The 13,349-nt window shown below is 29.1% G+C and overlaps 1 protein-coding gene across 1 annotated transcript in view; it reads right to left on the reverse strand.

The window, feature by feature from the left end:
* Positions 1-13,349, reverse strand: part of LOC118186684 (telomerase-binding protein EST1A-like) — a 94,345-nt gene that overhangs the window by 24,440 nt on the left and 56,556 nt on the right. Inside the window, exons 12-18 of the mRNA XM_035356809.2 lie at positions 12,576-12,673; positions 9,714-9,817; positions 9,040-9,207; positions 6,337-6,498; positions 6,079-6,232; positions 3,013-3,227; positions 1,665-1,746 (exon numbers count right to left, since the gene is read on the reverse strand). Coding sequence (XP_035212700.2) covers positions 1,665-1,746; positions 3,013-3,227; positions 6,079-6,232; positions 6,337-6,498; positions 9,040-9,207; positions 9,714-9,817; positions 12,576-12,673 — 983 coding nt within the window. The remainder of the gene's footprint in view (positions 1-1,664; positions 1,747-3,012; positions 3,228-6,078; positions 6,233-6,336; positions 6,499-9,039; positions 9,208-9,713; positions 9,818-12,575; positions 12,674-13,349) is intronic.

Consider the following 13,349-nt stretch of genomic DNA (forward strand, 5'->3'; position numbering starts at 1 on the left):
AACATTTTACAAGATCCAAAACATCAAGCAAGAAATAATTTTAAAAAGTGCTGATCATAAATGCATGAATGTTTTTTAAAAGGCTTCGTATTCTGTAATATCAGCATGCCTGCAATATCAGCATACTGTGAAAGTATTTTTAAGTGAAATGTCGACTAAATGGACAAATGAACGAAGCAGATTGTCAGGTTGTAACTTATAAAATAAGAATTATTTATGTATCTTAATTTGAAAAGAAGTTGTTCAAAATTTACCAAAATAATAAATGAATAAATAAACACACAGATAAGTGATGCAGATTCTTTCAAGCCAGCAAAAAACCAGAACAAATATAATTTTAAAAATTAAAAGTTTAGTTTGAAATCTTTCAAATATTTTTTAAAGATTTTCTACATTTTTGAATTAAAAATTTTTAACTGATTTCTAATGATTATTCTAAAAATGCATCTTTAGTGTTTAAATGAGTCAATACGTTATTATCTAAATTAATAAAGTAAAACATTTTTCGAATGTTTTCAAAGTTTTAAAATATTGTTCATTCACATAAACACTAATTCTAGAATAACATCCATTGGACACGATAATTTTTTACATTTCAAATAAAACACGCCTAAAAGCATTGCATACATATTTTCTGAACACAGGATTTAGTTGAAAAAGACAACTGAATATTATTTAGTTCCATGTCTATGAGAAAATCAGCATTTCAGAATGAAAAATATAAAATTTTGATGTAAGCAAATTTTAACAATTCTGCATACAGTTAAATATCTAATTTTCTACAAAAGGAAGTAATAATTTTAATATTCACTTATTGCATATTTATACTTAATTGAAGAGTAGGTCAGAGAAAGATAAATACATTTTACACATAAACACTTCTCCATGAGCTATTAGAGGAAAATCATGACAAATTAAATTTACTTCTGCTGTGGTTAAGTACATAAAATATAATCAGTAAGAAATTTGGTGTTGACTAAATAAAATGCCTTCTCTGATAAGTAATAAATTAATCATGATAAATATAAAATTCTGATGACTTTTTAATATTAAAAAAAAACATAATTTAAAAATGTTTCCATAAAATTTAGAATTTTAATCGATTTCAAAAAAAAAATTTGTTTAATACATGTAATGCACACGCTTGTTTGAATATTCATCCAGAAACTTCTAAATATATGAAAATAAAATCTTATTAAATATCAAACTATAAACCGATTTAAAACAATTCTGCTATAATAATAATAATAAACTGTACATCACAAAAACTTATTATTGGTTGAAAAAAAATATGGGAGCTGGTTCAGTGTGAATTACCAAAAGTAGAGGAGTAATTAATTCAATCGCATCTTTCCAAAAGACATGAATAAAAGCTAATACATAATCGAACCTTCTGCAATAATTTACGAATGTGATATCATTTTATTTGTTGATGAAATGAGAATAATATGTTATTAGAAAACAATAAGTGTTTAGGTTTAATGAAAACTTTTATGGCAGTTTCAACAGTTAGATTTATACTGGAAATTCCATCTGGTATGCTGAAAAATTATACAAGATCTAATGGAGTCAGAACTTAATAAATATTGGATCAAATAATTTAAACAAATAGATACATTCACCGTTAAATGTTTAGATATGAGATATACCTGCAATATACCTACCAGGGTTTTTTGGCATAAACAATTCAGCTCTGTCTTTACAATAATACAAACAACATGTTAATATTAAGTCATCATTTGTCCCCTGAAAATTAGAATTTACAAGTCAGAATTAGCATGAAATGCTAATAATACTTATATTCATGGGAAAAAAAAAAAAAAAATAAATAAATAAAAAAAAAAAATGTTTATGAGCAACCAATGAATCATAAGATAAGGACATAAAACTTTCAAGTTTCTGTATTTTAAGATCTACGTTAAATACTGAATAAAACTACACATATTTATACTACTGTTACTTTTTCCAAGATGTAGCAGTAAAATACATGGCTAGTTTTAATTTTTACTTCAAAACTAAAAATAAGAAGTAAGATTCATTTAAATTATGCTTTAAATTAATATAAAAGAACTGAAATTTTTATGCAAACACATCTTATTATATCCTTAATCATTTGTTAAAATTTCAGATATTTGCAATGATTGATTTATCGACCTGTAACACAAGGTACTGCAAAAAGAGCTCCCTCATTTCGAAGTTAAGTATGAACTTTATTGATGCTTGATATATGAATCCCTGTGATGCAACTAACTTCAGTCTTAGGAAATTATCACATCAAATGTGCTTGTTTTGCACTGCACAAACACCCAGTCACTTTCAAATTGTTGTACCATGCATAAATTGACTTGCCTGCATATACTTCTGCTAGATATTTCAAAGAAAATTTTCAGTACAACAATCACAACTGATTTACATTTAGCAAATTCTACAGAACATTTATGCTTACTACCACCAGCACTATGACAGCCACTTAATGTCTAAATCTATAAGTAAAGAATCTACCAGAAACCTATCAGAAGTGCATACTTGAGAGAGATCCTTTATTATCTTATTTTCAAAGGGTGACGTTAGGTACTTTTTTTGCTGTATTGGTTATGGTTATTTTACCATAAATTTTCAAAATCTAAGCGGAAACTCTGAATTATCCTGTCTTTGGTCACCATGACAAAAAGTTTGGGAAACACTGATCTACTGCAAATGGCAGCAAAAATACTGAAATGAGGAAACTGGAGTATACATTAATGAAATCAATGAAAATACTGTGATGAAAGCTGATGTACTGGAAGTATTAAAAATGGACTAATAAATTTGAAACAAATATGCAAATAGCTTCTTTCAATCTAAAATATTCTTCTTATGTATGGTCATAGTTTGTGTTAAATTATACCTAAATTTAATTCAGACCTCATTGAGCACTGCAAATTATTTATCCAGAATGAAACTGGTAAAAGTTAATTTTAAAAATGTATTGAAAACAGAAGTACAATGATAAAAAAATTTGAAAATTGTTACCTTATTTTTCCCCATCTCTTCACTTCTAAAACTTATAGTATGTAAAACAGATCCTTCAGATGTGATTGCCTTTAATCGGGGATGCCTCAAAGCAAACTGTTCTTCAAGGAAATGTATGGCTTCACGAGAAAGTACGGTAACTCTACTTGCATGCTCAGGAGATGTGTGCTCATTAACTCTAGTTCCTCTGGCTAAACCATCTAACTCATTTATCACTATAATATTGAAAAATATATATCAATAAGTAGGTTTTAGATGAAAAGAAAATTACTGAAAAGCACTCTAAACTCTAAAACGTTTCATTGCAATATATAATCAAATATTCAGAGTCGAAAGTGTAAGCGTACATGTGCACAAGGGACAAAATTCATCAGCATGTATACTTCCACTCCTTCATTACATTTGCTGAGTTTCTCATAACAGCTGGGTAAATTTTATAAGGTGTCACATGTAAAATGAGTAACCACGAACATAGGGATGATGGCATAATACGGAGTATTGTCGGCAGATTGGAGGCAGGGCAGTCACAAGCAAAGGTGTCTTTAGAGTTCAGTGTTAATTTCCAGTGTCATCTGCAATTTGTGAAAACAGTTTCAAGAGACTGGATCCCTATCCAGAAGACCTGGACAAGGTCAACCAAGATCCACAACAATGAATGAGGATAATTATTTGGCACTTTCAGAGCAGGGTCACAGAGCAGTTACCTCTTCACAGTTCTACTGTGAGGTGTATACTGCTACTGAACCCAAGTTTCATAGTCTACAGTTGCCACAAGGATTAATGAGATAGGGCTGCATGCCAGAAGGTCCCGTTGTTTGCATCCCACTTGCTGTGGCACACAAGACAGTGCATTTAGCAGGATACAGTGAACAAGTGTCTTGGAAAGGACTTTAGTGAAACACCATTCTTTTTATAGATAAATTAAGATTCAGCCTGGACATTGATTCTCAGATACCTGTATATGAAGAGAGCCTGGAACATACCATCTCTCCCTCACCACGGAAAAGGATCCTTATGGTAGTGGAGATGTAATGGTTTGGATACGCATTATGTTGGATGGACACATACGCCTGCATTCGTTTGACAAAGGCTCTCTGTCTGCTATACGATATAGAAAGAAGATTTTAGAGCCCTATGTTAGACTTTTCAGGGGTGCAGTTGATCCTGAGTTCCTGTTAATGGATGACAATGCTCATCCACATATGGCTCAGCTGGTTGACAATTACCCAGAAAGTGAGGATATTCGCCACACAGATTGACCAGTCACACCTCCTAACCTAAATTATATACAGCATGTCTATGATGCTCTTGTGAGGCAATTTCATTTCACCTTGGTGCCGGGGTGGCAATCGATTGCCACAGGGACTCCTCAACTGCCTTCTGTCCATTATGGCATTATGCTGCATTATTTGCCTAGCTGTAAGAAGGGTCTGTACTGTCTTTGCACTATGAGGTTATTGAAAATAACACATACATAAAATGACTTTGCAATATTACTGAAATGTCTGTGCTAGACATATAGTCAAAGGTAAAATATGTACACCTTTTTAAATCTTCCATGCGGTCAAAAATGTGATTTGAAGTACTCTGAATATTACAAACAGAATCTGAAAATTGTATATCTTTTATTTGTGTAATTATTTAATTACTTTTCATTTATTTATTTTGCCAAATTTATCAAATAAAACATTTAAAGCATTCAGAAAGCATCCTCTTATAATTTCAGCATCAGCAAAATTTAATATGGTTGCTGAGTACATAAAAAAATTTCATATGATATTCTCACCACTGCTGTATCTTATGAAATCCTCATTCATATTATATTTTGTTGTTGAAAAGATTTCTTAAAAGTTAAATTTTCAAATTCTATTAAAGGCCTGCAATACATAAATGACTTGGATTTTCTAATATAATGATCAATAATATTATTTTTAATACCATATTTTCACAGCAAAGCAAAAAAAGGTTGAATCATGTTCATTTTGCACAACAAAATATTCCTCTTTACACATGTCTTAAAATTACCTATTTCCATTTTTATATTTTTAATTTTTTAAAGATGCTTTTGCTAAAGTGGATAATACCATTCTATAAGTATAAGCTTGAAATTAAAACAACTGAAATTCAAAACTGATGTAACTACACAACTACAACTTGTGCACATGAAATGCAAGATTAATGCTGGACGTGCATACATGGCAATATTGCATTTGTATCAGTTGGTATTTCAATAGCTGCGCTAATAGGTAACAATTGAATACCTGCACTATTTACAAGAATGTAAATAAATTACATTTCAGGCCACAAACATAAGCTCTTTGGAATACATGTGACCTGCAGATTGAGTACTGATGTTCTAAGTACCAAAGTTTTTTAGATTCTCGTATGAAATATTGTATTTATATAGTATTTTTTACCTATACTTGCACAACTATTCATTGTAGCATTTGTTTTCATAACAGTTTAGAGCAGTTGTTTTCACACATTAAATTTTTTAAAAACGGAGGGGGAGAAAAATATTTTAAAAAGCATGGCATTATGTAATGTGGTGACAAATTTCAGGACCAGACAAAATTCAGAGGATTAATAAGCAATAAATTATATATTAAGTAACTCTTATGCTCTTGAATGACTGAATGGCGCTAGAACCTCAGTGCATAGGCTCAACGACCTACTCCAAAATTGAATTTACTTTAATTTCCCCCAAAAGTGGCAAACCATTGAGTTAGAAATTATGAGCTGCTGTGTCCACAGGGCCAGTAATTGAGACAGATATGGTCATGTCAGTTATCAATAAGCCAAATGCTTTGTTGGTTGTATTTGTTACTGATCCCTTCTCTTGTGGTTGTAATATAGATTATACATATGATGCATCCACAGCAACATTTATACAATACTAATGGGTTTTACCCTTTCTCACAAATACCAGAACAAGTGCTAAAATAAGCCCCTTCCCGCACACAAATCACATATTGTTCAGCATAGTTTAATCCGTTAAAATTCACACACATACAATCAAAATTTCAAATTATGCATTTTGCTCATAATGTAACTTGTTACACTTACCAACTAGTGGTATAATTAGATGGAAATCTGTTGATGCCAAAATGTTTCGAAAGAGCCGAAGATGATCAATGAAGCAATTAGTATCAGGAATTAAGTACCTAGGCTTAATTTTAAGTACTATAGGTCGCTGATTTTGATGTTTCTGTAGCACAGCCTGAAATATATGACATAAGTTCATATTTTAGTTTGCAACACAAAGCAACATATCACATATGTATAACAAAAATACTTAAAAATTTATTATTGAAATATGCTTACTTGGACCTGAGCTCTATATTTCTCTTGTTGCATTTTTGCTCTGCTTAATGCCTCTTTTCTAGACCAAAGCATCTGAAGCTCATTACTTTCTGAGATTCCATGGAAAGTTTCATCAGATAAATCATCATCTAAATCATCTTCTCTATGCAATTCATCAACAGACTACAAACAGAAAAATTAAGATAACATAATTAATGACTCTTTTCCATGTGAATTTACAAAATAACATATACATATTTCAAAGCTATCAGAGAGCTTACAGAAATAAGAAAGTTCTCTAAGATGACCACCTATAGTTTTAGATGATTTTGGTTTTATTTAGAGGTGATGTTTTCATACAGATGATTTATCTGTTTATTTAATTCCCATAAATACTAGTCATGTTAAGGGGAAAATGTCTTAGGAAAATGAGATGTCCACATAAATATTTATAATACAATGATTCAAGATGTTATTTAAGAACACTGAATTTTCAATGAAGTTACACAACTGAAGGAAAATATAACTGAGAACAATAAATGATACTTTTCTCACATATGTGAAAAACTATTGCATACTCTATTTAGGACAGAACTGACTGTAATGATTTCTAGATTATTTCTGCCCTTTGTTACTCAGTCTTATAAACAATAATGGTTGGGTATCCAGTCTTATAGATATAAATATTAATCCACATGTAATAAATATATACCACTGTAACAGAATTCCAAATGTTTATACATGTACTTTCATTTTCTATTTTACAGTTATTCATTAAATATACAAAATGTAAATATCAATGCATAAATGTTCTTATTTTTCTGATACTTGGCATACTCTACAATAATGTCCTATTCTCTGATACTAAGTTTTCTTTCTTAACAATGTGGTCAGTTTATTAGCATGATGATAACTCCCGATGCAGGTAGATGCAATATTAAATTTAATGTTGCCCAAGCAGCAAAGGACTGCTTAATGCAGAAGAAACAAGTTGCTGGAAATAGTAAATAAATATAAAATAATATATTCAAACAGAAAAAGATAACATTGACTTCTAATTCACAGAGGTCAAATATCTGAGAATTTGTTTCATGACAGCAACTTCATATACATATCTCACAAAGTATTGCATTCATCAATGAAAGCTAACTACAAGAAATACTTCATGTATTATAGCTTTATAGAGAATACAGAGGAAAATACAATTATGATACAACAAATAAAATTATTTTATCCGTAATAGACCTGTAATGCTTTAATTCAAATGGCTGGAGTAATACACTGCTAACAGTGCACAAAACAATACAGCAATTATACACTATAAAAACAATTTTTCAGCTCACTCTAATTTTAATGGGCGTCTGTCCAAATCTGAATTATTGTTCCATCAGATACAATTATTTCACATAGAGATTTACAGGTAATACAGATATGTATTTGGAGTTACAAAATAGATACACGCTTAATTTCCTTCAGTACTTATCATTGATAAGTATTTCTAATTATTCAGTTTCCCAAAATAAAATCATAACGCCCATGTAAGTAAAACAAAATCCACTTAGAATGTTAATGATATTTTAATATGAAGTATCATATCTTCATTTGCAACATTTATACAGATATTTGAGAAAAATTTATGAAATACACCACTTTTTAGTTAAATCACACTTTTAGTCTATTCTGATGTAAATTTTGAAATAATCATCAGATTATGATGATACTTGAAAAAAATAAAGAATCCATATTAAGCAAACAAAATGTTAAAATGTTATTAAATTGGTTGCTGACTCTAAAGCATAATAAACACTTTACTGTTTACTGATTTGATTTTTTGCTCTACAAGCAGTGCAGCCAGCCTCTGAAATAGTTATCATAATATGGAAAAATATATTATAATTTTAATAAATCCAGTTAGTGTAATTCCATAAAATGTTTAATATTTTGAGTTAGACATGTGTCTCTTAAGAACTGTGTTTATTGTTTTTAAATTGCTTGGTTTGTAAATCAATAACAGATTAAATCTGAACATTAATTATCTTACTGAATGGCAATATGCTGGATAGAAATATTTTATTTCAAGCAGTGGCAACACACTACTTTTAAATAGTTTGTTTGTTAAAACAGTCATTTTCATATCACCCAGTTTGTTAATCAAAAATTCATTATATTCATACGAAATATATGAATACATTTTTAAAAAACCTAAAATTCAAAATTGGGCTTCAGAATGCACATGTTTGGGTATTCAAAATTTGTTGACTTTAGATGCCACTGTTTTACCACAATGTAAGAAACATACAAGCATACGTGCATGCATATAAATTCTTTATTTTAATAACGCAGATAAGGAATATAAGAAAGCCTTTATATTTGCTCCCATCCCTAGTACTGAAACTGTTTTCATAAAACACTCTATCTCATTTTAAGAAATGCTGTTAATTGGGAATAAGGATCTAGGATCTAGTTAATTGGGAATAAGGATTGGGTCTAGGATAAGTATTTCAGAAAATAAAACTGCAGCTACAATTTTTAACACTTTACTTATTTCAATAAACTACAACCAACCTCTAGGTTTTAATTGGTAATGCAAACTGACTATGTTTTGATTTTAAGTTTTATTATACAAACCTCCCATTACCACGATACATTTAAAACGTGGAATTCAAAATACAGCAATAAAGACAACATAACATACGAAGTTAACACATTTACCGAAATACTTACATTCCTCATAACAGATCTTTCATAATGTTCTTCAGAGTATATATGACTGACCAGAGATACAAATTTTTTGCGCTCAATATCAAACTCCATGTGAGGGGGAGATATACCACACAGATAATCACCAAAAAATTGTATTCTACTTATTCTTAAGCAATGTTTTGCCCTATCCTGCAATTTAAAATGGAATACATATTATATTATCGGAAATATTCAGTTTTAAAAATACAAAATATTATTAACAAAAACATGTTTATGCCATATATATGATTTAATCACAATAAAAATAAACACATATTAACCAAACAATTCATTAACATAATTAAGATAAAATAACACACTGAACAAGTATTACTTTAGAATTCAAACAACAAAAATCAGCAAAGTTCTTCAGATTCATTTGCACTTTGGCAGCTGAGGATGATGGTTTGGTAAGACCATCGAAACTAGTCTTGTGAAAATTTGCAAATATAATGCTGATTTTTGTTGTTTGAATTCTAAATTAATGTTCATTAGCATGCTGCAATAAGTTGATTTTTAACTTAATTTAAATGAATTAAATTTCCAAATGAATGAAATTTCAACACTGAATGTCAAAAACATTAAGTTTCATTCCAAAATGACCATACAGCAGATATGAAAACATACATGTCATAACAAAACTAAATTTTCAATACCTTATCAAATGGTTGTACTGCATATGCTGGATCACGAAGTGCTTCAAGAAGTGGAACAAAGCCCGCAAATGCACTGTCTTCTTCCAAAATGATGGGCTCAGAATCTTAAAAAGATAATTTAAATTTAGTACAGTTCATTTTTACTTTAATAAAATAACAATTATTACTTTTAATAATTTACTTACTTTAATAAGATAATAATTATTACTTTTAATAATTAAGACATGCTGTATACAATTAATGAATGTAAATTTTGATAATAAAGAATTTTGATGATACTTGGCATTATAAAAAAATTAAATGCATATCAAGGCAAATGCATAATACTTTTCTATTTCAGAAGGAGGAGGGAAGAAGAAGAAGCTTAACATGATTAGAAATTACTGTTTCTTATACAGCATTTTAAAAAATATATAATAACCTACTGAAGCTTTTATTTCAGAAGTCAAACAAAAAAATATTTTAATTGAATTAGAATTTAATCTAACAGTTTTATAGTGCCTTCAATGTCTTCTCTAATCATTGTTGTTGCTCAGAATTGTTGCACAGCCTATAATCACATCAAAGATGATACCACGACTCGGTTTATTTTTTAAATACATATTAATATACACAACTTTTGAAACATTAAAATTTTGAAATAAGAATATAGCACTAAAATTTTCATAATTTGTGAAATTTTGAATTTATTCTTTTCAGGGTTTTAAAAGATTCTTCAATTTATGTGGTCTTTTACACAAATTTAACAATGATAAATTTGAAAAATTATTTAATGAATAAAAAAAGAAAACTGAAGTTATTTTTTCAGCACTTTCTTTGCACATTAGCAGGCAGCCAAATAAGAAAAGTCACATGTTTTCTAGCAAACACATATTTTTTTATGCAGAAATTAAAATCAAAATAATAATAAAAATCATTACTTGAACTTAGGGAAAAAATCAGATCATGGGCATACTGACAGTTTATCTTAAATTTGAAAAGAACATACTACGATCTTGCTTACATGAAGTTTACATTACTTTGCATATGGAATTAAAAAACACAATTGGAAGTATTCTCCAACTGTCAATTCAAATAAAGTATTAAATGAGTACTATGGTTTTAGAATTCTCTAAAACTGCTATTATTTTCTGGTATAATTTATTAATTAAAAATAATTTCTCGTGAATATTAAAAATTATAATTTATATTTCTCGTAATTAGTCTATGGCTTTTACTTAAATTCCTATTGATATTCCTATTTATGATTTCAAGTTAGTAGCTGCTTTCTTAACAGATACATGAATTCATTACTAAATTATAACTTGTCAGAGAACAAGCAACAAAGGCACGAAACACCGACAATTTGATCTGGGTTCAAATCTGGCAAATGGGCTGCCTGCATGGCTGTTTTTAAAGTTTTCTGCTGGTGCAATTTGAATATAAGCCAGTTTTCCTTAAAAGATGCTCTACAAAGGCATGCCTTCCATTAGCATGCTTTGCCACAATCAAGCAAATGAAACTATTCCTAGACAAACAACAGAAATCAAAGCAGAAGCCAATGATTTTCATAAGCATAGCATTTAAAATAGAGATTATCATACAACACACTTTTCACCAAAGTTAAGAAACACTTATTTGTAATGATGAAAACTTATCAGAACAGAGTATGTATGTAAGATGTCATTAATATATACAGAATTGACAACCATGTACATTATTTACATCATAATTATGCAATTAAATTATCTTTATGTAATGACAGAATTTCTGATGGCTGGGAGAAATTCCTATTCCAGTCCGAAATGATAGACTTCAATTTTCTTTAGAACAACCACAAAGTATGATATTTAGAAAGCTCTTAGCAGGTTCCTTTTCTGATAGCTCTGAATGTTAATAAAATTTTTTTATTATTATTTTCTCCTCTTATCCTTCGCTGCTCAGATAAATCAATATCATCATCAATACTCAGCCTTCTCGTATAATTTTCAAACTCTCATACTTTCCTTTCCTTTCTTTTACAGAATGAAGGTCAAGTTTTTCAATTTTATCAAAAATACTTCTGAAATTTTAGTTCCTCAATGAACAGTGAGCATTGGTAGACAATGAATAGTTGGTAGTCTGCATGAACAAAACTCCCAAGCACAAAAATACTTTTCTTTATAGACTGGAACAAGGAAAATAAATGCTGTCGAACAGGCGATATAAGTTGGGACATTAACTAAATATACTATTCTTTTCAACAAATAAAATAAGAAGAAACAGATCATGCTCTAAAAATTAACTTTATATGGATGCAAAATCTTTATAACAAGTACTATTAATTTGGTGATTATAAACTTGTTTAAATTCTTCTTAAAAAATTCCAATTAAATTTTCTTCTAGAAGAATTATTCTTAGTGAAAATATCCTTCTAAGCATACGAAGAAAAATCACAGCCTGATCTAACTGAGATGAGTTTAAAACTTTATTCTTGATTTTTATATTCAGTTTAATATGATGTCACTATTAGTTTTTAAGTCAACTGTTTTATTCTACATTAAAAACTCGAAAAATCTAACACAAGCATGTTTAACACATTCAGTGACGAGAACAATTTGATGTCTATTGATTTATGATTCATTAGTGACTTATCAATTCAACCGCCTTAAACTTCATATTTTCCCTATTTTAATTTGAAACATAGAAAGTAATAATAATTACGTTTTCATGAAACTAGTATTACTTAGTTTGGCTAAATAACTGAAAGTCATTCGGTCTGTTACAAAGTTATAAAAATTCTCAATTTACTATTTAAAGAGAGCAAAACAATCATCCTGTAATGATGAAAATTAAATATATTAAATTAAGATATAAAATTAAACTTTAAAAAAATTATCAAACCTTCAGTCCTTTCATTCAAGATCTCGGGGCTACTGATATCTATTTCTCGAAGAGCAGTAAGAAGTTCTGCAAAACACACCCACACATTTTTGTTGAACCTAAGAAGCAATTTTAAAAAATCCAGTTTGTACTGAATGCACTGTTTGTCAAATAAAAATATACTATGCATAAAAAGCAAATAATAATAATAATAATATCACATACAGGTGGAAACCATACTATAAAAATAATAAAATCCCCATAACACAAAAATTTACAGAATCACACTTCAGTTTCAGAAAGGAAGGAAATCCATATTAATCCTAGAATGATGTCTTCTGAGACTACATTAATATACATAAATTTTACATGTACAGTAAATATCTTTATATTTCTTAAAATTCCCTTTTATTTTATCCGTTTCGAAGAGAAACAATATTAGCATGTTTTAGACAATATAAATTCAAATTTCATAGAAATTTAGTAAATTTCAGAAAAAATTAAGACGTTTACCATTCCTTATCACAGCTGATACAGTGATAACTCTATATCCATGTGTAATAAGGCAAAATGCAGGTAAGTGAAACTAAGTAGTGAATGCTATGTAAAACATAACTACAATTAAGAGCAAAAGGTAAATTATGCAAGTGCATCATTACTAAAATTAAAAGACATAATTAAATAATAAAATTATGTTATAATGTTAATTAAATAATACAGTATAAAGTATGGTAAGCTGAAAAGTTCTCGGCCTGACCCCAGAGATGGCGCTCCATTCAGCAAAAATTTATGTTT

Source organism: Stegodyphus dumicola, chromosome 8 (genome assembly GCF_044657685.1).
Source record: "Stegodyphus dumicola isolate Sdum_Otavi_A_Nest chromosome 8, ASM4465768v1".
In the NCBI taxonomy this organism is placed as follows: domain Eukaryota; kingdom Metazoa; phylum Arthropoda; class Arachnida; order Araneae; family Eresidae; genus Stegodyphus; species Stegodyphus dumicola.